Source organism: Haliaeetus leucocephalus, unplaced genomic scaffold (genome assembly GCF_000737465.1).
Source record: "Haliaeetus leucocephalus isolate CR32 unplaced genomic scaffold, Haliaeetus_leucocephalus-4.0 Scaffold1, whole genome shotgun sequence".
In the NCBI taxonomy this organism is placed as follows: Eukaryota; Metazoa; Chordata; class Aves; order Accipitriformes; family Accipitridae; genus Haliaeetus; species Haliaeetus leucocephalus.
The window spans coordinates 14266687-14294156 of NW_010972437.1; the positions used below are offsets into that span (position 1 = coordinate 14266687).

A 27470-nucleotide genomic window follows, 5' to 3' on the forward strand; every position below is an offset into this window, starting at 1 on the left:
GGATGAGAATCTAGAACAGGATTCTAAAGCCATTGTGTTCAGAAGAAACATGAGAAGTGAATAGGTATGTCATAACCCTAGATTTCCCTACTCTTCCTATTCAGCTTGTAGTAACAGTAAAGATGAGTAAATACTAAGGCATTACTCAATTAGAGGTATCCATTACTAAGTCAGAAACAAAGATAAAGCTATTGAAATGTGAGTATTTGGCCCAAAATAAGGTATTAAGCCTGAAAAGTCTGATTAAAAATCATGCTTGCAAGTGGATATGCTTTCTGTGCACCCAATGTGAACATTAATGGCCTTTTTTTAACATCTTAATGATTAGTTGAAAAGTCTACTGAAGTCATTTGGTTCTCCACCTTAACAACCTCAGGCACAGACTTTTGTTTAGGTTGTGATGGACCTGAGAAAATAAACCCATAGTGGTCAATGTCATTTTTCTAATGACAAACTCAGTGAGAAGTATCAATGCATGAGGTACTGATACAAGGTCCCTTTTTCAGGAAGCTAGAAACTAACTACAGAAAGCTGCTCTTACAATCCAGTATTATTTCCATTCTCCATTTTACCCTCTGACTCATGCCCTTTGAGCCAGTCAAAGAAGAATATTGTCTATCCCTTCAGCTGGGTTATAGGTAATACCACATTTATCTTCTGTATCACTGAGGTTTTCTATCTGGAGTGAATACTACTGGAAGTAGTACCATTTTCATAACAAAAAAAATCCAAATGAAAACCAGCCAAAAGAAGTCCAAACCCTGGCACTGAGGACCTTATTATTCTGGGAACGACATAAATTAGTCCCATGAACAATTTTTGGTTTTAATCACAAAAAGCCGTTTCTGGTAGTATATGGGTCTGTTCATCGCAGAAATAAACCACTCTTTTAAAGAGCAATATAGAAAAGAAACATAGGTATTTTACATAGAAATACTCAAAAGAAGTGGGATAATTTCAGAAAGAAATATTCTAGGCTCAAAAAAATAGATTGGAAATGTGTGGCTTTTTAAGCAAAAAGAACTCTCTGACAAGCTCTTTCTTGAGTTTCCTTGGCAGTGATGGCAAATGAATTTCTGGAATGAGGGACCTAAGAAAAGAACATAAACTAATTTTTGGGTTGCATGTTGTATTTTTTTTTCTTTTGGGGGAGGGGTGTGTGTGGAAAATCTTTAGTATTGATAGCAATGTTATAATTCTTTCTGCCCCAAAATACAGGCTAACAATACATGCCATTGATATAACCAAGTTTTACAGACTTTGTTGATCAGAGACTATTTTCCAAAATTCTTACATAATTTCGAGTGTAAATATTCATGCCATCAGTCATATAAGTACTCATTCTCTCTATAAGAATTTTTTTCTTCTATGATGCAGAGTAGCTCATGTTGGTCTATGTGGATCTCCAAACTTCTTTTTTTCATTTCTTGGTCTGAACTTGTTTGAGTATTTCTCTGTCCCTAAAGAAAAGCAACAAAGCAGAGACAGATCTGCTGGAGAAATTCCTTTCACAATTTTCATGCATGAATGAGTGAAGCGGAAGAGGTTGGTGTACACAAAGAGATGTGGCATCTGCCGTGATAATTTTATGGCCTTATGCCTTTTTAACTTGAACCTAGTGTTTGGATCCTTTGGTAAGTAAATCTCGCAGAGGCCTGCTTTTATCCTGCTGGTAAGCGTATATCCTGCTTACCAGGATAAAATGTGGAAAACCAGTGGGTCTGAAAGCACAATGTTATGTTATTTTGCTGTTAATAACATAAATAAGAAAACACACCTTGTGAAGTGTAGGGTAAAAAAATCAGAAGCTGAAATTTAGGTCTATAAGATTAGGATGGCTTCAAAGTTCCAGCAACTTAATATTTTAAAAGCAAGATGCTATCTTCAAAAGGGAATGTGAATCTTCCTGGTAGTTATTTCTGGTAAAGAAATGGAGTGGTGAAACTCCAGCATTACTTATAACTTCATTAGAAATTATTAATTAGAGAAAAAAGTCTTCATACTTTTAACCATAGTAAAGTAGATTGGGAGATTTTTGTTTTGTTGGTTTTTCTAACTACATTTGAATCTGCAGTTGTATGCATGTTTTTCAAATTTCCTTGGGGGAAAAAAATGTTTGGAACAGATGCTGATTTCAATTACACTGCTGTAATCTTTGAAATCAATGAATTACTCCTGATTCAGTGTCACTAACAATATACAATATATTTTTATAGTTGAATATACAAAAAGGAAACTAAGAATTTGATGTCTTAGTCATTTCTGGGTTATTTTCTATTCAGTATGCACAAATGCCTCAATAATACTTTATTCCAGTTAAAGAAAATGTTTTGCAGATAAATTTACACCTAACCTAAGCGGGCCTAAGCTTCTACTGAATGCAGTAGAAATAATACTCTTTCATTAAATGTGATGTCTTGACACTGAACCTCCAGTTCCATTACTTGCTATTGTTCAGGCAACAGATTTAAAAATTACAAGTTCTCCTGCTGAACTGACGCTTCTGCTTTGGGAATTATCTCTTTTCTCACAGCTAAGTTCTCAACTAGTGTAAATGGTTTTGCATTATGATTACATTCACTGATTCCTACTGATTTTCAGTAAAAAACCAAATAAAATTAATAATATCATGAGGGAGTATATTTTATTATTAAAATTACTTAATTTTAATTAGGTTTTGGGAATGGTTTTTGTCTTCATTTCTTCAATAATGGTAATATGGGTTTGTGAAACTCATTGTGGAAAATACACATTGTGCTTTACATATTTTGAACTGCAAGATAGAAATATGTTATATTTACATTTTTTCACCCGCACACTCGTTTCAAGTTGCCTTTTTAATAATAGTAATAATAATGATAATAATGATAATAATAATAATACAACAGCTCAGTTTTTCAGCTCTTTTTCCTAGCACTAGCTGAAAGGTACTGTCTGTTTATAATGGAGTATTTTACTGATGATGGTGAAGCTTAATATTTTAAAATTAGTCTATTTTTAGCCTGTTCACTCTAGTTAGTCTAGGCTACACCAATAATTTTACAAAAAACAATAATTCCACTTTCCCTGGAGTGATATGCAAGGATCACCATGTATCTGAATCTGAGGCAACAGCACACACTTTGCAGAAGAGCCACTCCATCATTTGCATCATCTTTCTGATGTAAAAGTATGCCCATTATTTGCATTTAGTGTTTCAGGTTGAAGTGCTGATTTCCACCTAACATGACATTCCAAAAAATGCAAATAATGTACCAAGACAGAAACAAAAGTTGCGCCTTTAAGACGTGAAGTAATCATCATGCCCTATTTAGACCTTGTAAGACCTCAGCTGAAATACTGAGTCCAGTTTTGGTTACCATTTCAAGAGATGAACTAGTGGAAGAGAGCTCAGAGGAAAATAATGAGAATAACCAGAGTTCTGGAAAACAAAATCTACATGGAAAGATTGAAGGAACAGTGATCACAACCTAAAGAAGAAAGGCAGCAACAATCAGTTTGCAAATAAGTAAAAGGTGCTGCACAAAGGATGATTAGTACTCTGTTCTCCAGATATGTAATGATTATGACAAGTGACAGTCTAAAATGACAACAGAAGGATTTAGATATCAGAAAACAATAAAGACAAGTGTTAGAATAAATATTTTTTATGAGATTCTGGAGTGTCCATCATTAGAAGTCTTTGAGAACATGTATTAGAAATTACATAAATAAAGCTGATCCTACCTCTCCTAATCCCTTGCAGTCCAACTATTCCACAAGGACTTTAAATTATTCAGCTGAGACTTCTACTTGTTTCAGATTCATTGATTTATTGGTTCTCTGATTTCACCATCGTACTGTAAGTTGCCTGAACTCCCTATTTTCTGTGTTGGCCCCAAGATGTGAAAGTTGTTGCATACTGGATTTGCATCTCAGGATAATCACGCTCTTTTTGGTATTCCACCATTTCAAAACTGTAAGGGACCTCTTCTTCCTTTAAGAAAATAATTCCTTCTCATTTTAAGTTCACTTCAGGATGATGCCAGCTGCTTTGTATGCTGCATAAGCAAAGCCTTTTTGAAATCTCCACTAGAAATGAAACCTCAAGATGATGGAGATACAGCAATAACCATGGATGAAGAGTGTTCCACTCCTGACTTGTTTCTGCGACTGGTCTCTATGGCAAGGAATATGAAGGAACCAATGATCTGCAGCCTTGTTCAGCAAAATTATAATAGGGATTAAGTGACAGAGAACTATCTCACTTTGTTTTATTCTGGGCACAACTGCATTAAAAGCTGAGTGATTTCTACTTGGAGATGTTGCCTAGTCAAAAGAGAACTAATTGCTACAAAGAGAACATTACTTTCTGTTTTGAACACTCAGATGATGCAATCTACACCTCACCATCAAATATAAAAATTTTCAGATTTTGGGCAGAAGAAATAGCTATAAAAATTCACTGAATGTTACCACCTATGAGGCATATTAAGTCTTTGATCACATAAAGCACATCTTCTTCTTACCAGTTTATCTCAGAACATATCTGAGGGATCTAGCCTCTGTAAAACACAATACAATATATTTAAAGTGAAAATAGAATTACTAAATTAGTCTTTCAAAGTAGAGAAAACTAAACATTCTGATTGATAGGAAAATACTTTATCTGAGCTGATCAAATTTTTGGTTGCCACCTTTTTGACTGATTTGAGAGGGAGGGACTACACATCAGTCTTCATTGGTGGCAACTCAGTTACATAAGGCTATTTCTCAGCTGTATATAGCCTTTGCAGCTGACATGATTTGATGAAAATTTAGTCCACTAAAATGACACTGCATTCTATCATTTGTGTTAATTAATTAGAAATAAGTTAATTACACTTACTGCTTAAAATGTTCATATAACAACAAAATAGGGGGATACATAGCAGTGTATCCAATGAGCAGCTGTGAAAAAGGCCGAGACAAAATTATCTAGAAATCTCATGTTATGCTAATTATTCCTGGTGCTGTACTCAGTTGCTGGAAATAATTATATGAATTGTCTTCAAGCTCTATGCTTAAACAGGTGTGTACTGTTTACAGGCTACATTTAAAGGCTGGATGGATATTATGTATGCAGCTATTGACTCAAGAGATGTAAGTACTGCAAATATTTATCTTTTTTTCCTTGATGTCTCTCTATCAACAAGTGTGTCTTTATATATCTTCCAAAAGCAATTCATATCCATACAATAGAATGAAACAAAATTAAATTAACTAATATGAGATTCTGCTGTAACAAATTCTGGAAAACTAAATGCAAACTGCCAGACGCTGTCAGTAACAGATGGAATGGACAAAATACATTGATATAAATGACAGGGATGTTGTCCAAACACAAAATATTAAGGACATTTTTTCCAAGGTTGCTGCTTGTTCAGTTCAAATTTTCACATGATATCTTAGGAATGATATTTCACATTTTTTTTTCTTAGGTATTACAGCAACCCAAGTACGAAGACAACCTGTACATGTATTTGTATTTTGTCATCTTTATCATTTTTGGTTCTTTTTTCACCCTGAACCTGTTCATTGGTGTCATTATTGACAACTTCAATCAGCAAAAAAAGAAGATAAGTATTGTTTCATTTCTCTTCTAAGGATGTTCTAAAATACTGCATTTTTACATGTGCATGATATATGGAATGTACACCCAAGGTTTGTTCAAAATTGAAAAAGCTGAAGTATATTAGGATAAAAAATCTTACCAAGATGTAGTATGCATTAATGTCATAAGATTTTACATTGTAGTGAATGGGACAGACCCTCCTGTTTTCAATGTCCATTTTAGTCTTTCTCAAGTCATCTGCTTTTCTATGCCTGAACTTCATGAAATCTCCTTACATGATCAAACTTCTGATTTAGGCCTCTACATTAGAGCACTCGTAATTTCTTGATGATTTTCTTCTTGATTTGTAGTGATTCTATCAGCACACAAAAAATAGCTATGTGGTTATGAAAAATAAAGCATTATTTCATCACACTACTACAGATGCTGGTTTAATGATCCCAGGTATTCAAGTTCTATTTTGTGGCAACTGAACAGTCTGAAACTATACAGAACAGGAGTGGTTTGTAACTATCTCAGGGCCATTTTTTATTGTTTCATAGTGCAGATGTAGCTAATCTCACTGGTACGTGCAGGTGGTCTGGGCATCAGATGCTCATCTTTAAAATTATTTTCTGTAAATAGATAAGGTAATGAAAGCTAAAGGACATAAGCAGCTATGAATTACTAGTTTAATTTTACCTTACTGGACTTCATCACTTTCTTTGGGTTTATGTTAGTAAGAGAGATGCTAAGATTTTTGGAAGCTCTACATGTTAGAGGCCTAGATGTACATGGTTAGGGAGCCTGTCCAGTGTACTGTGCATGCACTCTCATGTCTTCAAGCTTCCCAAACACTCCTCCACAAAAGGGCTGCATCCAGTCCTATGTGTTCATAGACATTCCTGGAATGAGATGTCTGCACATATCTTTTATCCAGGAAAAATTTACTTCAAGACGTATGTGGAGTCTGATGGGGTTTCATTCAAGCTGTCTCTCCAAGAAAGTTACTATGGGCAGTGGATTTTGGTTAGGTTGCCATGAAAGACCCATAATTCTCTCTTTATCTTCACTGCCAGACTCCAAAGGCCAGTTCTCGCTTTTGCTAATCAGAACTTAATTGAACATGGAAGCTAATCAAGATAAAAAACTTGAAAGAGAGTATTTTGCTGTTAACAGTATCAAGAACACTTCAATCTTCAGCTCAGTTTCTCCAAAGTCTGATAATCTATCTTCTCAAAAACCTTGAAGACTTTGAGTCTCAGTGTTAATGTTGTGATTGGTAAACTAGAGATAGCTAAAGCATTAATGCATCCATGTACTGAAAACCTGACTTTGTCTGCTTCCACTGTTTCATTAAAATCACAGTTTAGAAGTGACAGTACTGAGCAGCCCAGACTATTTGAGTTTATCTCAGATGCTGTTTACTGCATCTCTTCCTACAAAAGAGGTATTGAAAAGGATTTCTTGGAGTTCAAGGAAAATATAGAAAAATGCTGCATTATTTTTAGTGAGATGCAATACTGGATGTTCAGACAACTTCTGGACTAAATGCATAGGTTGCATTTGATAGCAAAGAGATTTTTCCCAATTCGGTCTTCTTGATTTTCATGAAATAAATAAATAAATCACGTTTCTCTTTAAGAGTTTTTTCAACACTGCATATAAATGTGATTATAACCAGTTTTGATTTCATGTTTTTACTTTGGAGGTCAAGACATATTTATGACAGAAGAGCAGAAGAAATACTACAATGCAATGAAAAAGCTGGGATCCAAAAAACCACAAAAACCTATACCAAGACCAGGGGTAAAATTATTTATATACATCAGACCAATATCTGTTTATGAACAGCTGAGTTTTTATTGATATAGAGAGAGCAGAAATATGCCCATGTGAAAACTATCATTAACTAGTGTATCAGTCAGCAAAAATGGAAAATGAAAACACAGTAAAAAAAATTATTTCTCCTTGCAACCACTTTAGGTATGAATATACAGACAAAGAAGGTTGAACTAAGCTGTTGCATTCACTTTAATTTGACTACTCTGTTTAAGATCACTAGTTACATTTTTATTGAAGTCTCATAGGCCTTACTGCAAATACTTTTCTACTTTCTTCTAACAAGAAAAGAAAAACAATTACAGTTTGTATTGGATGTTTCTTTTTTTCTTTTCTCCTCAGAACAAATTCCAAGGCATGGTCTTTGATTTTGTGACACAGCAAGTATTTGACATCAGCATCATGATTCTTATTTGTCTTAATATGGTTACCATGATGGTAGAGACTGATGATCAGAGTGAAGAAATGGAAAATATTTTATACTGGATAAACCTGGTGTTCATTGTCCTTTTCACTGGAGAATGTGTCCTGAAATTAATTTCACTTCGCCATTACTATTTCACTATAGGCTGGAACATTTTTGATTTTGTAGTTGTCATCCTCTCAATAGTAGGTAAGTCTGGTTTATTAAACTAAAAAGTGAGTAAAATGAATATAAGATAAAACTCCTACTCAAATAGAGCTATATGGTTGGCTTTTCCCATTGCAAGGTTTACAACCAAGTCATGCAACTTTTCATTTTATCTAATAATTTACCTAATCTAACCATCAAAACTGTTACAACCATTCAACATATATTGCACCTGCAAATATTAAGTATAACAGAAATTATGCAAGTGGAATCTACAGAATATCTTTAAATGCTACATAGAACCACCAATTTTAAAACTATTTTTCTAAATTTCTACTACGATATGGAGATTAAGTGGTAACGTATCTTGGTTTTATTTTTTTTCTGTTTTAGGCATGTTTTTAGCCGAGATGATTGAAAAGTATTTTGTGTCCCCCACACTATTCAGAGTCATTCGACTTGCCAGAATCGGTCGAATCCTGCGTCTCATTAAAGGTGCTAAGGGAATCCGCACTCTGCTTTTTGCTTTGATGATGTCTCTTCCTGCTCTGTTCAACATTGGTCTGCTGCTGTTCCTGGTCATGTTTATCTATGCGATATTTGGCATGTCCAACTTTGCCTATGTTAAGAGGGAAGCTGGTATAGATGACATGTTCAACTTTGAAACGTTTGGCAACAGCATGATCTGCCTATTTCAAATTACCACATCTGCTGGCTGGGATGGTTTGCTAGCCCCAATTCTTAACAGTGGGGAGCCAGACTGTGACCCTAACAAAGCTCATCCGGGGAGCTCTGTTAAAGGCGACTGCGGCAACCCTTCTGTTGGGATTTTCTTCTTTGTCAGCTACATTATCATATCATTTCTGGTAGTGGTGAACATGTACATTGCTGTGATTTTGGAGAACTTTGGTGTTGCTACTGAAGAAAGCGCTGAACCCTTGAGCGAGGATGACTTTGAGATGTTCTATGAAGTCTGGGAGAAGTTTGATCCTGATGCAACACAATTCATGGAATTTGAGAAATTGTCTGATTTTGCAGCAGCACTTGAGCCTCCTCTTCACCTACCCAAACCAAACAAAGTCCAGCTTATTGCAATGGATCTACCCATGGTAAGCGGTGACAGAATTCACTGCCTTGACATCTTGTTTGCTTTCACAAAGCGTGTTTTGGGGGAAAGTGGGGAGATGGATGCCCTCAGAATACAAATGGAAGATCGGTTTATGGCATCCAATCCTTCAAAAGCTTCCTATGAACCAATTACAACCACATTAAAAAGAAAACAGGAGGAGGTATCCGCTGTCATTATTCAACGGGCTTATAGACGTCACCTTTTAAAACGAACAGTTAAACAAGCTTCCTTTATCTATAACAAAAACAAAACTGAAGGAGGGGCTGGTCAGGGTATGAAAGATGAAATCCTTATTGACAAGTTAAATGAAAACTCATTTACAGAAAAAACCGATATAACTGCATCAACAGCAGTTTGTCCACCTTCTTATGATCGTGTAACAAGGCCAGTCAAAGAAAAGCATGAAAAGGAAGATAAAGATGTTCAGAAATAAAAGCAAATACCAAGCAAAATCATCTATGTGCAAAATTGTTCATACCCTGTAAGGATCATGTGTTTGTGTCAACAGGACTCCTGCTGGAGGTCTATGCCAAACTGACAATTTTTACAAATATACTGTACATTAAAGGTCAGTGCCTATTAAAAGACAGTGACCCCTCGTCAGTGACTGTGACTGTGATATGGGGAAACAACCTTGACAGGAGGTTACTGTTCTCACTACCAGCTGACACTGCTGAAGAGGAGAGAAAAAATGGCTACTCAGACTGTAGGGACCAGTAAAAGGGGTGCAAACCAAGTATTTGTGTGTTTAGCATAAAACAATACAGTAACTGTATCCACTGTTTGCATTTCAACTGCCACACACATCATATTTTTACAAAATCTGTGTTGGTGGATTCATCTTATTTTTATTCATATGTTGTTTATTATATGTGACTATTTTTGTAAATGGGGCTTCTGTTGGGGAAGGGCATTAAGTACACCTTTACAGGTACAAGGGCCAGGTGTTCTATTATACGACTAATATACACACTGAAATTATTTGCATGAAGGCATGCTGCACTTATAGATCATGCATGAAAATAACATTAAGTCACAAAGAACAACAGATTTTTTTAGCGCAGTGTTTCTGGAAAGGAATAACAGATTTTGAGGTGCTTAATTAATGTATTCATATTGTACCACATCCAAACAAGTCTGGGTATGCCTGTAAAGTCCCCTATAACTCACAAGAACAGTAGAGAGAGATTATTTTTTGCACAGACCATTAATTTTCAGAAAGTGCAAACTTCTTTCTAGGCCTGGAGTCACAGATTTTGTCTTTGTCAAATGTCTTTCTGCCTATGAGTACTAAATGAATCTGCCTCAGCCCTCCAAATTGATCAAAAAGAGCCCTTTATAAAGTTGTTCTGCTTTATCCTGCAGTATTGTTTAGCCATCTTCAGCTCTCAGTAAGGTTGATATTGTACCTGTTAATGAAAAGCCCTCTGCTATGTAAATAGTAATTTTTAACCTGTGGTGCATGTTTGAGCAAACAGATAATGACCTTAGCACATTTATTGCATCAAATATGTACCACAATAAATGTAGTGTGCAAGCATTCAACAGGTAAAATTATGTATTATCTACCATTATAGATAGTTTGGATGCTATCAGTGCATGTTTATATTGCCTATGCTGCTGTTCCTTTGACTGTCCAGGATTCTTAAATATGGGAAGCCATACATCAGAGCTAAATGAAATAAACTACTCAACAAGACCTCATTCCTCCATACCATTAAGCAATATTTTGCAGCTATTTAGGAGCTTATTTGTTTTACATTTTTGAATTTTCAGTGAAAAGCATATAGTGTATATCCAAACTGTACATACATGTTGAAAACTACTAAAACTGTTGAAAATAATGTTAGAATTTTATAAGCAAATATAAATACTGTAAAAATCATTTTATTTTATTTTTCAGCATTATGTACATAAAACAAGAACTGAATTTTATCTTCAGGTTGATAACACACCATTTTTGTTACTTTCTGTCCATAGCACTTTTTCACAGAAGAACTCCAGAGAACAAGATATAACTAAGAGAATGGATAGCTGTATGTTCTTATTTTTTACAATATCTGCACACATGTCAATACTTTCTGCGAAACAAGTTTATAATTTGCTTCTAAAAATCTAAGGTTTTTTTGCAGTTGGGAAATGGTGTAAAGTTAAAATTGAATGTCTAAGCAGTGCCTGCATCATAAGTTTTCAGATACAACCTTTCTTTCACAGAACCCTTAATCTTTTCTCATATTTACTCACATATTTTTTTTCTGATTCATGATGCACTAGAACAGTTCTAAATGTTATCTTGGGTCCACAATATTTTTTCACAAAGAGAAAGTAGCAAAATTGTATAATCCAACACATCAGGACATTTTATGTTTCTTACACAGGAAAATTAAATATAGATTACTTTTATTAAAATTATTGACTAATACCGTATTAGTGAACTGCATGCAGGAAAATGCTACTATTACCCTAACTGATGCTAAAGAACATTATTAATGCGCCGATATAATAAAGATTCCATTTTTTATTGTATGTTCCTTTTGTCTTTATTATCTGACATCAATATAAAAAAGGTATGCTTCTAAAACCACAGAATGAGAGGATACTGAAAACCTTTACAGCCAGCTATACTGTTTTTCCACGTAAGCAAATTCTTGGGACTTGCTTGTTAGTCACCAATGAGGAGTTTCTAATTCAATGCACGTTAGACACTGAGCATGATGATTCTGCATGTATCAATAGTAGTGCCCTGAGTAACTTCATGAGTTCATGCAGCAGCTCCATGCAGTGGGGTACTCAACCATCAAATACCAGAGCTGTCCTGAGTGTGTCCCAGAAGGCTCAGAGCATTTAGAGGAATGAGAACTGAGCATTCATGAGTTTAGAAAGAGAAAAAGAGGACTGAAAATAGTACTAGATACATGACATTCCCCGATTTGGATGATGGAACCAGTTTATTCTTGCTACTTACTATCCACAGATAGGCTATAGTACATCTTCTATTCAAGTGGATTTCTGAAAAAGGTGAATTGGCATCAGAGTGAATAACCATTGGTCTTTTCCTGAGGAATTTTTAAGAATCTTTCTGGAAGCACCACATTACTAGAAGCTATCATTTGTGGATACTGATATGGAAAAATGCAAATGCAGCTGGAAAGTGGGCTTGTTGGTTATTCTTTATCAATTGCTTCAGTGAATTTCTGAAAATGTTCATTTTATATGCTTACATATTTTTATGTTGCATTCTCCTACAGCTTTCAGAACATGGTTTAGTGGACATAGTTGATGGTTGGACTTGATGATCTTGCAGGTCTTTTCCAACCTAAATAATTCCGTGATTCCATGATTCTATGAACTTACAATGAAAACACTGAGAGGTGAATACTGAACCTAGTATAAAACCAGTTTATGAGCAATTGTATTCCATATGCTTGCTCAGTTGCTAATGCAGAAATAAAATTTGATAGCACCTTCCCTGAAACTTTTCCTTCAAATTGTTCTGAAAAGCATTATTAAAAAAAAAGTAAAAAACTTTGATAGAAAAGTGTAAGTATCAAAATTAAAAGATAAATATTTTCAGATTAACATGTAGATAAAATATGTCTTAAAAGGTTAGCTTAAAAGTGTGTAAATTATCCACAAACTGACAGGAATAATAGACTGCTTTAAGGTAGTAAATTGAATAATATTTTTTAATATTCTATACACAGCTTTTTAAACTTTGCTTTTCTCAAGGAAGTAGCTTTAAGATAAATGAGAACTATGCTACTGTCACTGCAGATCATAGGTCATGGCCAGCAAAAATACTTGTTTCTCATACCTGCTTTAGGTTTTCAGTGTTACAGAAGCTGAAATGTTACTTCAGAACAAGTAGAGCACCACTTAAACATAACAAGAAATTTTGAGGATCATCTTGGCCAATAAGGGAAAACCAAATATTCTTACATGTTACTTCTTTGGCACCTTCCTGACACTGGGGATGAGAAGTGTGTAATGGAGTAGTGCCATGTGTGATGCATTTGTTAGGAAAGCTGACTCTGAGCGCTCCCCGCTAGAAGAATCAGCTTCACCTACCAATTCAGTGCGAGGTGGGTTTGCCTCCTTGTACTAAATGGCATTATTGACGGTTTTCATGTTGCACGGACAACACAACCGTTCTAAAGTACCGTTATTTAGCAATGGTTGGTTGTTTCTGGTGTCTAGAAACAATGACTGAGGATGCTTTCACCTCCAGGGGAAAACCTGAATTTTACTAGTCTTTGCAACTCTGTAATTCCCTAGGAGGAAAGAAAGAGGGGAAAAAAAAAGGGGGGGGGGGAGAACTTCTGTATTTGATTTTACCCCATTGCTATTTCATCTCTACAGAGAATCTTCACATAACTTGAAGTGCTCAGCATTGAGACACTTTATTAAACATATGGAGTGTGAGCCACTTCGTCGTATGTCCAGCCAAAAAAAGCAAGAAAACGAATTCTCAAAGCTTTCCGTCCAGCATTCAGGCAGTGACTGCCTGACGGCTGTAAGCCCTCCTGAGGGAGAGCCGGCGAGACCACTCGTCCCCGCCGACAGGGGGCGCCGCACCCCCAGCCGGCACCGCCCGTCAAGGTGCGTTCAAACCCCTCCCCCTCCGCCTCCCACCCAATGGTACGGGACCTCCCGTCCAGGTGGTCCCGCCCCCATCTCCCGAGAGCCCAATAGGCCGCCAAACACGTTCCGGCGTTTTCCCCAAGTTTTTCTTCCCGTGTCTCTCCCGCCTCCTTTCCCTCCAAACCAATGGCAGCGGGCGCTCCTGCTAGCCAGCCAATGGCAGCGTGCGGCCAGGCTCTCCCTCGCCCTTCCGGAGGGCCCCCTCAGCGGCGCTGGGTAGCAACGATGGACGCCGAGGTGCAACAGGTGGGCGCCGCCGCCGGGCGCCGTCCCGTCCCGTCCCGGGCCTCTCCGCGGGCGTGGGGCTGCGCAGGGGCTGGGGCCGGCGGGGGGGAGGGCGGCGAGCCGCAGGAGAGGGCGGTGGAGCCTCGGGCAGGAGGGCGAGCGGCCGGAGGAGGCCGGTCCGGGACGGTCGGCGCGGTCTCCTGCCGTCCCGGGGTGAAGCGTTTGCACGAGTGAACCGAGGCCGCCTCTCCCGCAGGCCCTGCTCAATTATTACTGCCAAGAAGGCTACTTCCACCACGTCCGGGCTGCGGCGGATGAGGCGCTGGGGCGTGTGGGCAGCGATCCGGTGTTCCTTTTCTACCGGGCCTACGGCGCCCTGAGGACAGGTAACGTGGGGCTGGGGAGCTGGTTGTTGAGCACTGTCCCTCCGCCACCCTCCCAAAACGCTGGTCTTCCTTGCGTCACCAAATGCAGTCTTTAGTCTACTACACGGAAAGAAAGCAGTGTTATGGAGACTGAATGTTTTTCATGTTGAAAAGGTTACTACTGTTTCATGATCTATCACTGCCCCCCACCCCCCAGTTTGAATGAAATTGATCTAGAGGACATGGTGCTGAAGTTAGAAATAATGAGTATCTCTCCTTTTTTTTTTTTTAAATGGTTACATGAATGTCAGTCAGGTAAACAGGTTCCTCGGAGGGAGTTTGAGCCCTGCCCAAATGCCAGTTGCATTGTATCACAAAGATAAATTTGCTTGTTCCGGCTAATATCTCTTCCCTTCAGTACAGCTGCATCTAACTTCGTTGTATTCATCTGCCTCACAGGAGCTGACAGCTAATACCTATTGGGAAGATCTTTGTGTACATTAAACTGTTTTGAGGAGTTTATTTAGCTAAATCCATATTTCAAGTCTGTCACAGAATACTAACAAGTAACCCAAAGTGGAGGAGGGCTGTGGCAGGGGGCTAGGAAGGATTCAAAAGATTTTGAGGTGGTCGGTCTGTTTCCAAACTCCCTGACTTTGTTTGTTTGTTTTACAATCATACATTCCTGTTTTTCAAGTTATTGTCTCTTCTATTGATGTTCAAAAGATTCGCACAAACAAGGGAAAAATCCTGGCTATATAAAGAAACAGGAACAAAAAGAGCTGCTCAATGCCCTGTATAAAACAAATAATAAAGATGATTTTCATCTTTATGGCAGTTGGCAGAACTAGCACATAACTCCTTTCAAGTTCTCTGCATTGAGGTGCTTTTTTCTTTCTTGTGTCTTTTTGAAAGACTTGCACAAACAAGTGAAAATGCATGTGTGAATAATGAAGGAAGTTATGAAGAAAGTGTTTTCAAAAACAAAGAAGAAAAAATAGAGGGAAAAATTTAAGTCAGATTGAGGTTTGATGCTGTTATTCTCTGTCTTGAAAAATGTTATAGCCTATTCTGCACTTGTTTTCACTAGGTGACATCCAAGAGGGTATTCGTCAATTGGAGTCTATTAAAAACAAACAGGAGGTGTCACTTTGTACAATGATGGCTCTCATTTATGCCCATAAAAAGAGCCCTAATCCAGGTATGCTCATTAAGACAATACTGCTTCATGTTTTAGAGAGCTGTGTGTGAAGATTTGAGAGTTGTAGACTAATTCTGCCTAATTTAAAAAGGTATACTCCAGCTTTGCATTTGACATAGTATCTAGTCGTGAACTGAGTGACACTTACCAAGATTGTAAACAAAAATACCAAAACACAGAACTGTGAAGAGTAAGACTGAACAGTAAAATAAAACACCAAAAAAAACCCAAACTAACTTATCTACCATGATGGAAAATCTTTTATGGAAAAAAAATAATTAATTAAGCTTCTCGTGATTGTGATTCATTCTTGTCTGATATTGGTACTTTTGAGCAGAACTGCAACTTAAGAAGTCATTAAAGCTGTGCTGTTTCTATCTTTCAAGTTACCCTGACCTTACAAAGGGGGAAGAGAATCTTGTGAATGTTGGTATTCCTTTCTCCAATCTAAAAACTGGGTTATTTTGCTTAGAATTATATTCTCATAAACACAGTTGGTTTATCAGGTAATCTGAGTTGTCATTAAACTATTGCCCTGGTATCTTCCTGACTGTGCAGATTTATAACTGTTACTGACAATTTTGTTAAGCAGTATGATGTGAAACAGCTCTGACTAATGACATCACTCTTATTTGGGTCCCTAAAGATTAATATTGTAGGGCAGCAAAATTATCATGCATTTCAAGACTCTGAGAAAGTCATGGCAGTAAGAGTCAGACATTTGATTTTAATGGCTCCTAAAAAAGGACCAGAAATGAATGTGGGTAAAAAAATATTTGGCAGTAAGTCCCACGCAACAAATGAAATTATTATTTGGGATTAACCTGATGAGAGCAACTGACAATAACAATGAGGATGTAAGAAAATGAACTTTAGAGTTAAGAAACACATCACGCATTTTCCAGGGATTCTGGAGCTAAACTGTCTTGTGTTCAGCATTTTAGGCTGCTCTACAGTTAACTGTTTACTTATTTGGCAGACAGTGAAATAAAAGTGAACCTTATTGTCAAGTTTCCATTTATCTGGCAGAAGTCTTAGCTACAAATCTAAGGTTTAATAAATAGCAGGGTTCTTGCACAAATGACTGTGTTGATGGGAGCCATCTTCTGTCTTTTACATCTGTACCTGGTTAATATTTTCAACTGGGAGGCATTGCCTGTGTGTTTATCAACATATAATACAGAAAACAAGGTTTGCTTTGGAACCCCTGGGTTATGTGCTGCTCTTTTGTGATACTTTGAGATGTTATCAACAAAAGCTCTGATCAAAACCTTTTCAGATCGAGATGCTATTCTAGAGTTGGATGCAAAAATGAAGGAGCAACGTAAAACGGCAGGACAGCAGGCTCTGTATTTTGCTGGGCTATTTTTGTGGCATCTTGGTCGTGAGGACAAAGCCCGTGAATATGTTGATAGAATGATCAAAATTTCTGGTGGTGGTAAAGAGGTAACTTTTTTTCCTATGTAAAATAGTAATAGGACCATGTATGCTGTGAAGCTAGACTTACTGCACCAATGCTATTTGGAGGTTTCCTTTAAGTGTTTTGTGTTCTAATTCTTTCTTAATGTCATAAATTCATTTGACAGGGCCAAGTAGAATTCAGCATAATGATTTTTTTTGTCCGCTAAGTATTCATTTTCACTTAATACATGAGAGGTCTGCATTGACCAATGGAAATAACATGTAGTTATGCCAATTTTTCTACTTGATACTGAGTATCATAATTCCCCGCAAAAAACTAAGCGTGGTAGTCTCACTAGAGGGAGACATCTGTTTTGAATCTGAAGACTCAAAAATAGCCAGAGGATCAGGGATTTAAGTTTTCAGCAGTTGTTATAGAGTTTTACTGAATGTAATTTATTTTAAAATCTGTGTAAGTGTTGTATGTAGCAATGTCTTCTGCATTTATATACAGACATCAAATTTCACTAGAATCTTTAATCTCTAAAGAGGTTTGTGAAAACTTGCTGGTTTTTGTTTTTTTAAAGAAGGTATCAGCTTCAATTCAAGGAGAGAAAGAACAAAAAAAAGTTGGGGTTTTTTTTTGTAGTTAGACACCTTCAAGGCAGAGCTGTTAAAATTGAAGGCATAATTGTTCTCTTATGACACTAGTATTAAACACAAATGTTTCTGAATTGTTCCTCTGTGTGGTTCAGTACATTGCTGAATTTGTAATCTACAGTTTTATGGTTTATATTTACATGAGTTAGAAATCTGCAACTATTCTAAACACTAATTTCTGAAATTACATTATGAATTTAAGTAATGCCTTAGCTTTTGAACTATCACTGATTATTTATTAAAATTTCTAGTTATTTTTAATTACTGGCTAATTTTTACTAATGAAATAATTAAAGGACATCACAAAGCATTAATATGTTAATTTCTAAAAAGAATAGGGATATGCCATTTTGGTAAAATAACAGTATTTATGCCTTTGCTTATTGAAACCGTAGTAGTTGGGTTTTGTTTGCTTGTTTTTGTTTTTAAGAGACAGTATTTGGGAATGTTGCTTAGTGGGAAATATTTCCAGCTGAAATATTTAATGGACTTGCAATAAATTTTTTTTTTTTCCAGAGGGACATACACATACATAAAAATGTACATTAGCATTTAAATATATAGAAAACAAATAGTTTTCCTTTTTTGTAAGTTCACTTATGCTTATCCCTTTTCCTAGTTTGACAATACAAAGTTATGTGTACTTCATTTTTTTCAGAGGTTGGTTAGGGGTGCTTAAACTTAGTGAAATATGATTTGCTTAGTATATGCAGTTCCTTTTGATAAGATACTTTATGTACTCCTTATATAGAAGTAAAACATCTCCCTTCTTTTAAAATGCATGAGTGTATGGATTTCAGCCAATTTCTGTTGCATAACAAAACCATGACCTGGATTGTTAGCAATTACAAAATACGGCTCTTCTACTAACCTTTGAGTTTTAAATACATTACTCACTTCTTTAATTCTATGTTACAAAAGAGCTAGTGATGTTTTATAATCTAAATTTTTGTTCTGATGGCAATTATAATTTGTTTAAATAATCTAGCACTTCAAAATAGTTTTGATTTACTTAAGCTATAATTAAATGTCTGGAGCACATAACAGAAATAAAATTAATTAATTACAAGTAGTAATTCCTTCAATGAAAAGACACATTTCACTTTTTAAAAGTTCTAAGTACTATATTTTTTTCTTTTTTTTTATAATACTGTTGGAGATTTGGGAAATGTCAGATCTTTGCCTTTTGTACGTAGTTTTTTCTTTTAATGGGAAAGCAGAATAAAAACCCAATTTTCTTTCATTTTTCAGCACCCCGTATGTTTCTTAGTGTCTCATATAAAATCTTAAGAACATATTCTGCAGAAATGTTTGCAGAAGATATTCTTAATGTCTTATGCGATCACTTCTGCGAGGTTTTGTTCTGTCTGCTGAGCATGTTAGACTAGTTAAGTACTATTGTTGTTCGGGGTTTTTTTTAATCCTGTAAGTAAATATACTATTTGATCAATTTAATGCTGAAATTAATTACTAATGTTTTAGCTTATGCTGTAGACTGGTTATAATTTCAAATATACATTTTAAATAGTTAAAAACAGATACTTTAAGTCTTATTTTATTTTTAGGTTATTTTTACTTACTACTCTATCTAGTATACTTTTACTACCTAGTTAGTGAAGAATTCCAATTTATATTTTGTTTACAGGGGTTGATTTTGAAAGCATGGCTTGATCTCACCTGTGGGAAGGAAACTCACATCAAAAAAGCTGTGAAATACTTTGATGAAGCACTGCAGGAAGGCCATGATGTTTTTGCTCTGCTTGGTAAAGTAAGTTTACTTCATGATTTTAACATTTCCTAAATGTCATATTAGTCTCGTAGAGTAATTAGAGAGATGCTGAGAAGAGTTATCTGTAAGTGAGCTTGTCCAAGGAGTAGAAATATAGCTTAGTCATACTTTTTTTGTTCAGTGGAAAAGACTAGGTTTTAGCAGAAATGAAGTTTGAATTGATGTATTAAATTGTTTAAGGAATATAGAATAGTTATCATACAAATTGATTACTAGCACAATAAAAATATACTGACACTTCTGTTTCCTGTGGTAGACAGCCCATTTGAAATTGTAGTTAATTTTAATGAGTAGCCAAGGTTCATAAGACTTCTCACTTTCTTTGTAGGTTAAGACAAAGGGGCATGCCTGGGTTGCAGTAATGGTACACTGTGTCTGTTACTATATACATAATTATGAATTTCTGGGGCATTCTTCTTGTATTATTACATTTCTCTTATTAGTATAAAACATTGCTGCAGTGGAATACTGCTTCACTAAATAAAATTTCCACTTTGTTTTGTTTTGGGTTTTTTTTAATGAACTGGAACTGGTAACTGTGTCATTCTGCACATCTGTGTTTTTTTTAAGTATATTAAAATGATGCACTTTTTTCTTTTTGGAATAAAATTAACTACCAGATGAAACTTTAGGGTCTGTTAGACACAATGTAAAAAAGAAAGGTATAGATTAAATACAGTCAATCTAAATGTATATCGAGCTTATGATTTTACTATAGACACAAGAAAAACTGTTTTTATTCATGTATTTATATGTAAGAAATGAGGCTTCAAATTACCTGAAAATGTAAAAGTATGTGTAATCTCTTCCTTTTCTCACGGGACACCTGTCCACATTACAGAATTGCTGTGTGCCATGGCAAAAAAAGTAGTAGTTTAACACTGTAGTGTGATCATCTATGAACATTAGCACTCTCTTTTTAAATTGTCATTAGTCCGTTTCAAGTGTTCGTTTTGATTGTATTTCATTAAGGGAGTGGCATGAATTATTTTCTTTACACATTTTTCTGTTTCAGAGTATACTACTTGTTTATATCACAGACATTGTTAATCATTCTATTAATGTTTGTTTAATATTCTAAAGCTAAATGCAGAAAAAAATTGTTCAATGAAAATAAGAAGACTAAAGTTCAGGAGAGTGTGCATAATGGTATTTGGTTGGCTGTATGAGGATTGTTGTGTTCAGTTACCAGTCTATCTCAAATTTAGTTACTGAATTAGATTTTACAGACAGCTATCTTGCTATGGCTTAAGGAATTAACTCTCAAACTCTTGTGCACCATTTCTGTCTGAAAAATATGAAATGACTGTATCCACACAGTCACCTGGAATATGGTAAGTAAATTTTAAGTGTCAAAGCAAAATAGAAGATTTAAGCCCTAAATTGATTTCTACTCAAATTCATTTAAAACTATGATACTTGATACTTCTGAAGTAGTTTTGTATTTGAAGTACCCTGTAAATTGCTTTACAATTAAAAAATTGATAATTCTGGCAACAACAACAATGACCTACCGAGTGTGGGTTTTTAGATGGTACGTACTGCAGGGCTTGAAAAAATGTTTAATCTGTGGGTTGTGCTCAATATCCTAAAATTGTGAGATGCTTTATACAAAGTTATGTGAAACCTAATAAGACAATTTTTACTCTTCAGCTACATCTGTCTGTTTCTTGCTTGTAACTGACTAGTAACTAGTAAATGCTGCAATTACCTTTGTTACAGAGTGCTTACCACACACTGGGTTTTACACGTTATCTTTTGCTATTTAATTGTTGCAGTATCTCTAGTTGTGATTGATACTGAAGTAAAGCTATTACTTAATGAAAGATTTACTTTTCTCACTAGCTCTTTTTCCTGGTTTCTGTATGAAAGAACTGAATCTTCTCACCTATGTGAGTGTACAGCCTTTTGATGCAACTTTTCTTCCTTCCATTAGGCACAGTATTTTGAGGTCCGACAGAATTATTCAGGAGCTCTGGAAACTGTGAACCAGATAATTGCAAACTTTCCAAACTTTGTTCCTGCTTTCATAAAGAAAATGAAGCTACAACTAGCCTTGCAGGACTGGGAGCAGGCAGTTGAAACGGCACAGAGGTTGAGTATGAAGTAGCACACCTCTAATTTTGTTCTTGCCATGTTTACCCTGTAAGAACACTTTGAAACAAAAGTAGATAGGTTTCCATTCATTTTTAATGAATTTGAATTAGTTAAATCAGTTTTTTTAAAATAAATTTGAACTAAATTAAGTTTTATTAGAACCCAGCCTTGCAATTCTGTGAGGATACTACATCAATACATGAATCCATTTTGGAATGAAGAGGACCTTTTTTCGAGATAGGCATGAAGTAACAAAGCTGTGCTTACAATTGAGAGCTGTTACTTAAAGTGACTGTGCAATACAAGTTATTTTATTCCCCTTTTAGGATGAAACAGATGATTGAGCAAAGGTTTTGTTTTGATTTCTTTACATTCACCTTGTGTTGGCTTTAGACTATTGCAGAAAGATGCCCTCAATTTAGAAGCCATAAGAATGGAGGCCCTGCATTATTTGTGCAGGGAGGGAAATATATCTGAGGTGAGTCTTTTTATTAGCAGACTGTTGAGCATAACACAGCCGTTGTAGAGACTAGATGCCACATGCACTATCTTCTTTATTTCTTCTCCTTGTGTACTTTGTCTGGTCCTGTGCTATGTTACTTATCTGCAGGAAGAGGTATATTCACCTATTCTGACTCAAATGGCTGCTGTAGCTTGTTGTTGGGGTGTTTTCTGGATGCCAAGGGAAACACAAGTTTTTAACTCCATCTTTCCAGAGAACAGGAATCAAGCCAAACAGAAGTCTCCTCGGGACAGTTAATTGAATGATGTTAATTTGAATCATCAAAGCAATCTTTTATTGTTTAAATGCTCGTTTGATAAATTCATAAGTTATTGTAAGCCTTCCATTAATTTTAAGTATTTTATTAATTGAAATAAGGGAAATAATGAGGTCTTGTACTGATAAATTTTTGGAAGGGGGTCATAGTCACTTAACAACAGTCTGCGATGTTAGTTAGTATAACCTATGCTTTGTTCACCCTTTTTTGACAATTACTGGGTGTTTTTTTAGCTCTAAGAATTCTCTTTAACTTTTCCTTCTACTCCCAAGATCCTTTACTGCACAGGGCTATGTGCATGTGTTTTGTACATATAGTGCTTGTGCCATTTTTCAGGAAATTTTAAAATATTATCTAAATTGTCACGAAAAACTGTTAAAATATTTTAAAATATCTTTTTCTCATTATGCAAGGATGCTGGTATAATATAACTGGAAATATAGCAAAAATAAAGTGTTTTCAGTGTTTTGTAGCTTTTTTTTTTTAAGTTCTAGAGGAAAAGATATTTTAGGTTGTTTAACACATTTTTAGTTATTGCATTTTAGTCATTAGTGTATTCATAATCAAATTTAAGTCTTACTTATGCACAATCATAGGAAATATGGAGAAACAGTAACAATTGCAGACTCCAATTCAATAAAGCCATCCAGGAATGAAAGTTGCTGTACATGGTAGGGTGTAAACAAAAGATTCTGGGGTAAAATGTTACATGTGACTAAGACCCATGTGTAGGAAAAAATTAAAAAGCCTGATGAATTTTAAACACAATTCAGGTGTTTACATCTAAAATCATATTTAGAAAACCCATGTACCTTATTGTAACCCCAGAAATGTCTAAAATACCTTTGGTGGGTTGAGAAACTGTGATTTTTTTTTTAAGAGTCTGAGCATCTGGAAGTGCTTTGGTTTTGAGCATGTGTGTCTGTATCACACTGAAGACTGAACAAGATTCACAGATCGGATTCCTCAGACTATCTTGCTTTATGGGACTCTTCTGTTATATCAGATTCGGCTCAAATCTTTCACTTTTTTTTAGAGCATGTATAGAGGACATATGATCTACTTTATTGCCACTTTACTATTCCAAAGAATTTTTCTAGGAATTCCAAAATAAATCTGACTCCTAGCCCTCAAAACTTCTGAGTTTAGGTTTCAAGATATTACTGCATAATAAGATATGTGACTAGTCTTTAGTGAAAACTGTTCAATTGTCCTAATCTGTTCATTCTATCTATTACTTATTATGTTACTCCTTTTTCTCCAAGGCTTCAGCAAGACTGGGAGACCTAATTAAAGCACTGGACAGGTTAGAACCACGTAATTCGCAGCTCTTCTGTAAAATGGCTTTAGCTTTCAGTAGAACAGTAAGTATGCTTTTTTCTTAAGCAGCGTACAACTATGTATCTATCCTGGGTTTTGTTTTATTTTCTGGTAGACAGATGCTAAATGTCTACTAAAAAGTAGAAGATCGCAGACAATTGAAATAGATTACATTGTGTAGCCTTTGGTAACTACATTTTTAACATTTTGCATTCAGTATGAATTACAATACTTAAGCCATCTCATTCCAAAAATGTTTTTACTGCTTGCTTTTAAATGAGAAACTTCTTAATGTAGGAAAGTGACAAGGTTAATCACATAGCCTTGAAACTGAAGGTTTATTTAATCTTTGTATTTATCAGTTGTTTTGAATGCTTCCTTAAAACAATTCTATCGAGTATTCCTTATTGTATGGTATTGTGTATTTATGTTTGAATCCAGCACACTTTAATGCCTCAATTTTTATAGAACTATTACAGATTATATTAGTTGTATATGAGAGGTTGTCTCAACTGCTACAGCAATATTCAGTGTGTTTTTTAAATGAATCTGAAAAATAAGAAAAACTCAAGGTTTAAAGATTATTCTAACCATTAGTGTGGCCGGAACCAGCTCATCCTTCAACATACACAAACCTTAGTTGAAAAAGCATCTGATTTGGCATCGGACAATGCAGAATTTGCTACTGAACTTGGCTACCAAATGATTTTACAAGGTAAAGAGAAAGAAGCTTTAAAATGGTACAAGACTGCGATGGCACTTGATGAAACGAGTGTTTCTGCACTAACTGGTAAGGTCTTACACTTTCGTTTGGTTTTTATGGTCTTAAGACAGATGATGCTTTTTGATCAAGTTTTCCTACTACTGCTCCTAGGAAAATCTAGAACTATTAGAACAGGAACATTGGGCAGTATTTACTGCTTCCTGTTATGATATCTTTCTTGTAGCAACAGTTTCTTCTCACTGGATATGTCTTTGGGTCTTCCTTTTGAAAAGTGAAACTTTTTAAAATTAGAACTCTCAAAGTAATGGTGAGGACAGAGATGTGATTGTATTTTTTTAATTATTTATTTCTGTAGTGCCTAGGAACTAGAGAACTCTTAGGCACTACAAAAATGAAAAAATTCAAGGAAAGTTGATAGAACAAGCTGTCAATGGCTACATACGTGTCTAAATTAGATTGAAAAACATAATGAAGTCAAAACATCTGACGCTTTTGATGTACATGTTATGTTCTTTGAAAAAAAGGTAACTTTTGATAAAGTCCAGTTGCTGTCAAGAAAATGGAGAGTAAATATGGCGTACTTGCTTCACAGATTTTCCCCTGCATTTTCTCTTCTTGACTATGCCATTGCCTTCTAATCTGGAACTTCAAACAGTACGAAAAATTTAGAGGGTAGGAGTGGTTTGTGTGTGTGGTTGGGGGTGTGGGGGGGTTGTTTTAATTTCATCTTGCTTCTTGTACTTCTTCTGAATTTAGAAGCCAAACTTTATGGTGCTTCTACTTAGTCTGGAACCAGTTGAAGATTTACAGTTTTAAACTTTCTGATATAAGGGATGAGATCTTTCCATGAAACTGCTTTATATCATTGCATATATTAACGTATCAATCGTGTATCATCTATCCTAGGTATTTCTAAGTACATAAAATCGGCATTACCATAAGTCTTGATCTATTCTTTCTTCTTGTATCACCACTTTATGAAGGGGTTGAGAAGATAAAAAGTTAATTCTGGAAAACAAAGCATGTGCTTGATTAGGAAGACGAATCTGCAATAAAGTGTTTTAATATGTTGCAGGAATTATCCGTTGTCAGCTAATGCAAGGGCAATTAGAAGATGCAGAGCAGCAGTTGGAGTTTCTTAATGAAATTCAGCAGTCCATTGGGAAATCTGGGGTAGGAAGCATCTTCCTTCACTAAAATACTTTGATTACAATCTGAATTGTGGTCTACTAGCTACTTCATGTTTTGTATTTCAGTCACTTGAGCAGAGCATTCTTAATGGAGTACCATTAAATCTAAATTTCAGTTTTTCTTCCTAACATTCTAAGCTAATGTGTTGCCTAGCTTTGCAACACAAGGCTGTTTGCTTGCAGAGCAAAAACATCATTGCCTTCCTGTGGTGCATTATCTCTGAACATAAGTTTGAAGTGTCAGGAAGGGAGGGATATTAATTATTTTCAGGATTTTGTGCTCAGAAAAATTTAGAGCTTGTGCAAATTAAAGGAATACATTGATACAATCATCATCAGTGTCATTTACAGTGAACATACTAAATGTCTTATAGTATCCTTAAATATAAAGAAGAAATGGCTAACGTTAATAATTATTTAGTATTGTATGAGTAACAGATTAATGTATCTGGAATACGGAGGGTGTTTTATTTGTTTTTTTTTCCTGTAGGAATTATCTTTCTTGCGTGCAGTCCTAGCTATGAAAAAACATAAGAGACAAGAAGAAGTTATTGCCTTATTGAATGATGTTCTGGATACTCACTTTTCGTCTTTGCATGGCTTTCCTCTTGGTGTAGAATACTTTGAAAAACTAAACCCTGATTTCTTGCTAGAAATCATTAGGGAATATCTTAATTTTTGCCCAGCACAGGTAAGCAGCTGTAGATCACATCTGTCTGAAAATGGAAATTATTCTTTGATTTCATTTTGAGATCAGTTAATCATGAAGCAAAAATTTAGAATATTTTCCCTCTTAAGATGTGAATTTATTTGAAGTGTAAGTGTGTTTTAAGATATTATACCACTAATTAATCAAAATAACTATGAAAAAACAACTATTGTAAAGTGAGCAAGTTGCAATAATGACATCTGAGGAAACTTGGGATATTTGTTTAATGTACCGTGTGTGTGTATATATATATATACTTTTTTAATATCTCTTTTGATCAGGAAACTGTTGTAACAATGCAGTGAATAGAGCTATCTCAATAGGAAACTAGGACTTTCACACTTACGATCCTATTCTTGAAATATTTTGGCAGCTCAGGATATCTGTTCAATATACATACTTTTTTTTTCTTTGTATCAGTTTCTTTTGTGTGTTGGTGAAAATCAGTGGAATACTACTTTTTTATATTATTATTACTAATTACAAAGAAAAAATCTCACTTATTTAGATGGCTAATCTGTAACTGAATTTGCTTGTGCTAGTTTTGGTAACAAAGGCATGTAGACTGTAATAAATTGAATGAGGACCTGACATCTCTAAAGCAGAAGAAACACATTTAAAGTTTCTTTAAATAGTGTCTTCCTTAAATAGATTATTCTTCTGAAATAGCAGGGAGCTGAATTCCGTTATCCTGTCATTAGCAGATTTCTAGTCTAGTTATAGAACCTTCCCATAAATATTTGTTTATGTACAGTTTTAAAATCTAATAGGCAAACAAGTAGTTTTCCATTGTTATGATCTGTCCCACCATCTATAATGAAATGGTAATGTTTGAAGGTCTAAAACATCAGTAGCAATGATAATTTCATGTCACAGATGGAGATAAATAAGAAGTGTCATTCTATGAGGTAGTGTCTTTTCTAACGATTTCCCTGGGGTATATTCCAGAAGTACTTAATGGCAATGATGGTTTTTTATTTGGAATGAAAACTGGTTTTCCTGAACTATTGTCCGTAGACAGATTTGTAAAAGAAAAGATAGGCTTTTCCTGAAGTTTCATTATCTCTTTATTGCAAAAAGGAGTTTGTGATACTAGAAAGTGAGGAGTTTAACCAGGTGGTGGAGGCTTCCAGTTTGGTAGTAGATGATTGCTGCTTCCCCAGGGCATGGGTCTTGTGGAAATGTTAGCTGTGAACAGAAGGATCTTTAGGTTGCCTTTTCCTTTTTTTATATGTAACAGTTAGCAACTAGCTAA

The 27470-nt window shown here is 35.4% G+C and overlaps 2 protein-coding genes across 9 annotated transcripts in view; both read left to right on the forward strand.

The window, feature by feature from the left end:
- SCN1A (sodium channel, voltage-gated, type I, alpha subunit) overlaps positions 1-10296 on the forward strand; it is a 66952-nt gene extending 56656 nt beyond the window's left edge. For all 8 annotated transcript variants that reach the window (XM_010567336.1, XM_010567354.1, XM_010567373.1 and 5 more), the window contains 5 exons: positions 5068-5121; positions 5460-5597; positions 7277-7381; positions 7757-8027; positions 8379-10296. In XM_010567336.1, the coding sequence (XP_010565638.1) occupies positions 5068-5121; positions 5460-5597; positions 7277-7381; positions 7757-8027; positions 8379-9547 (1737 nt within the window). In that variant the 3' untranslated portion in view covers positions 9548-10296. The remainder of the gene's footprint in view (positions 1-5067; positions 5122-5459; positions 5598-7276; positions 7382-7756; positions 8028-8378) is intronic.
- A 3603-nt stretch (positions 10297-13899) lies between these two features.
- The window catches only part of TTC21B (tetratricopeptide repeat domain 21B), a 40555-nt gene continuing 26984 nt past the window's right edge, over positions 13900-27470 (forward strand). Inside the window, exons 1-11 of the mRNA XM_010567404.1 lie at positions 13900-14001; positions 14237-14366; positions 15436-15546; positions 16826-16992; positions 19253-19375; positions 21333-21490; positions 21887-21971; positions 23538-23636; positions 24190-24382; positions 25392-25489; positions 25997-26197. Of these exons, the coding sequence (XP_010565706.1) occupies positions 13912-14001; positions 14237-14366; positions 15436-15546; positions 16826-16992; positions 19253-19375; positions 21333-21490; positions 21887-21971; positions 23538-23636; positions 24190-24382; positions 25392-25489; positions 25997-26197 (1455 nt within the window). The 5' untranslated portion in view covers positions 13900-13911. The remainder of the gene's footprint in view (positions 14002-14236; positions 14367-15435; positions 15547-16825; positions 16993-19252; positions 19376-21332; positions 21491-21886; positions 21972-23537; positions 23637-24189; positions 24383-25391; positions 25490-25996; positions 26198-27470) is intronic.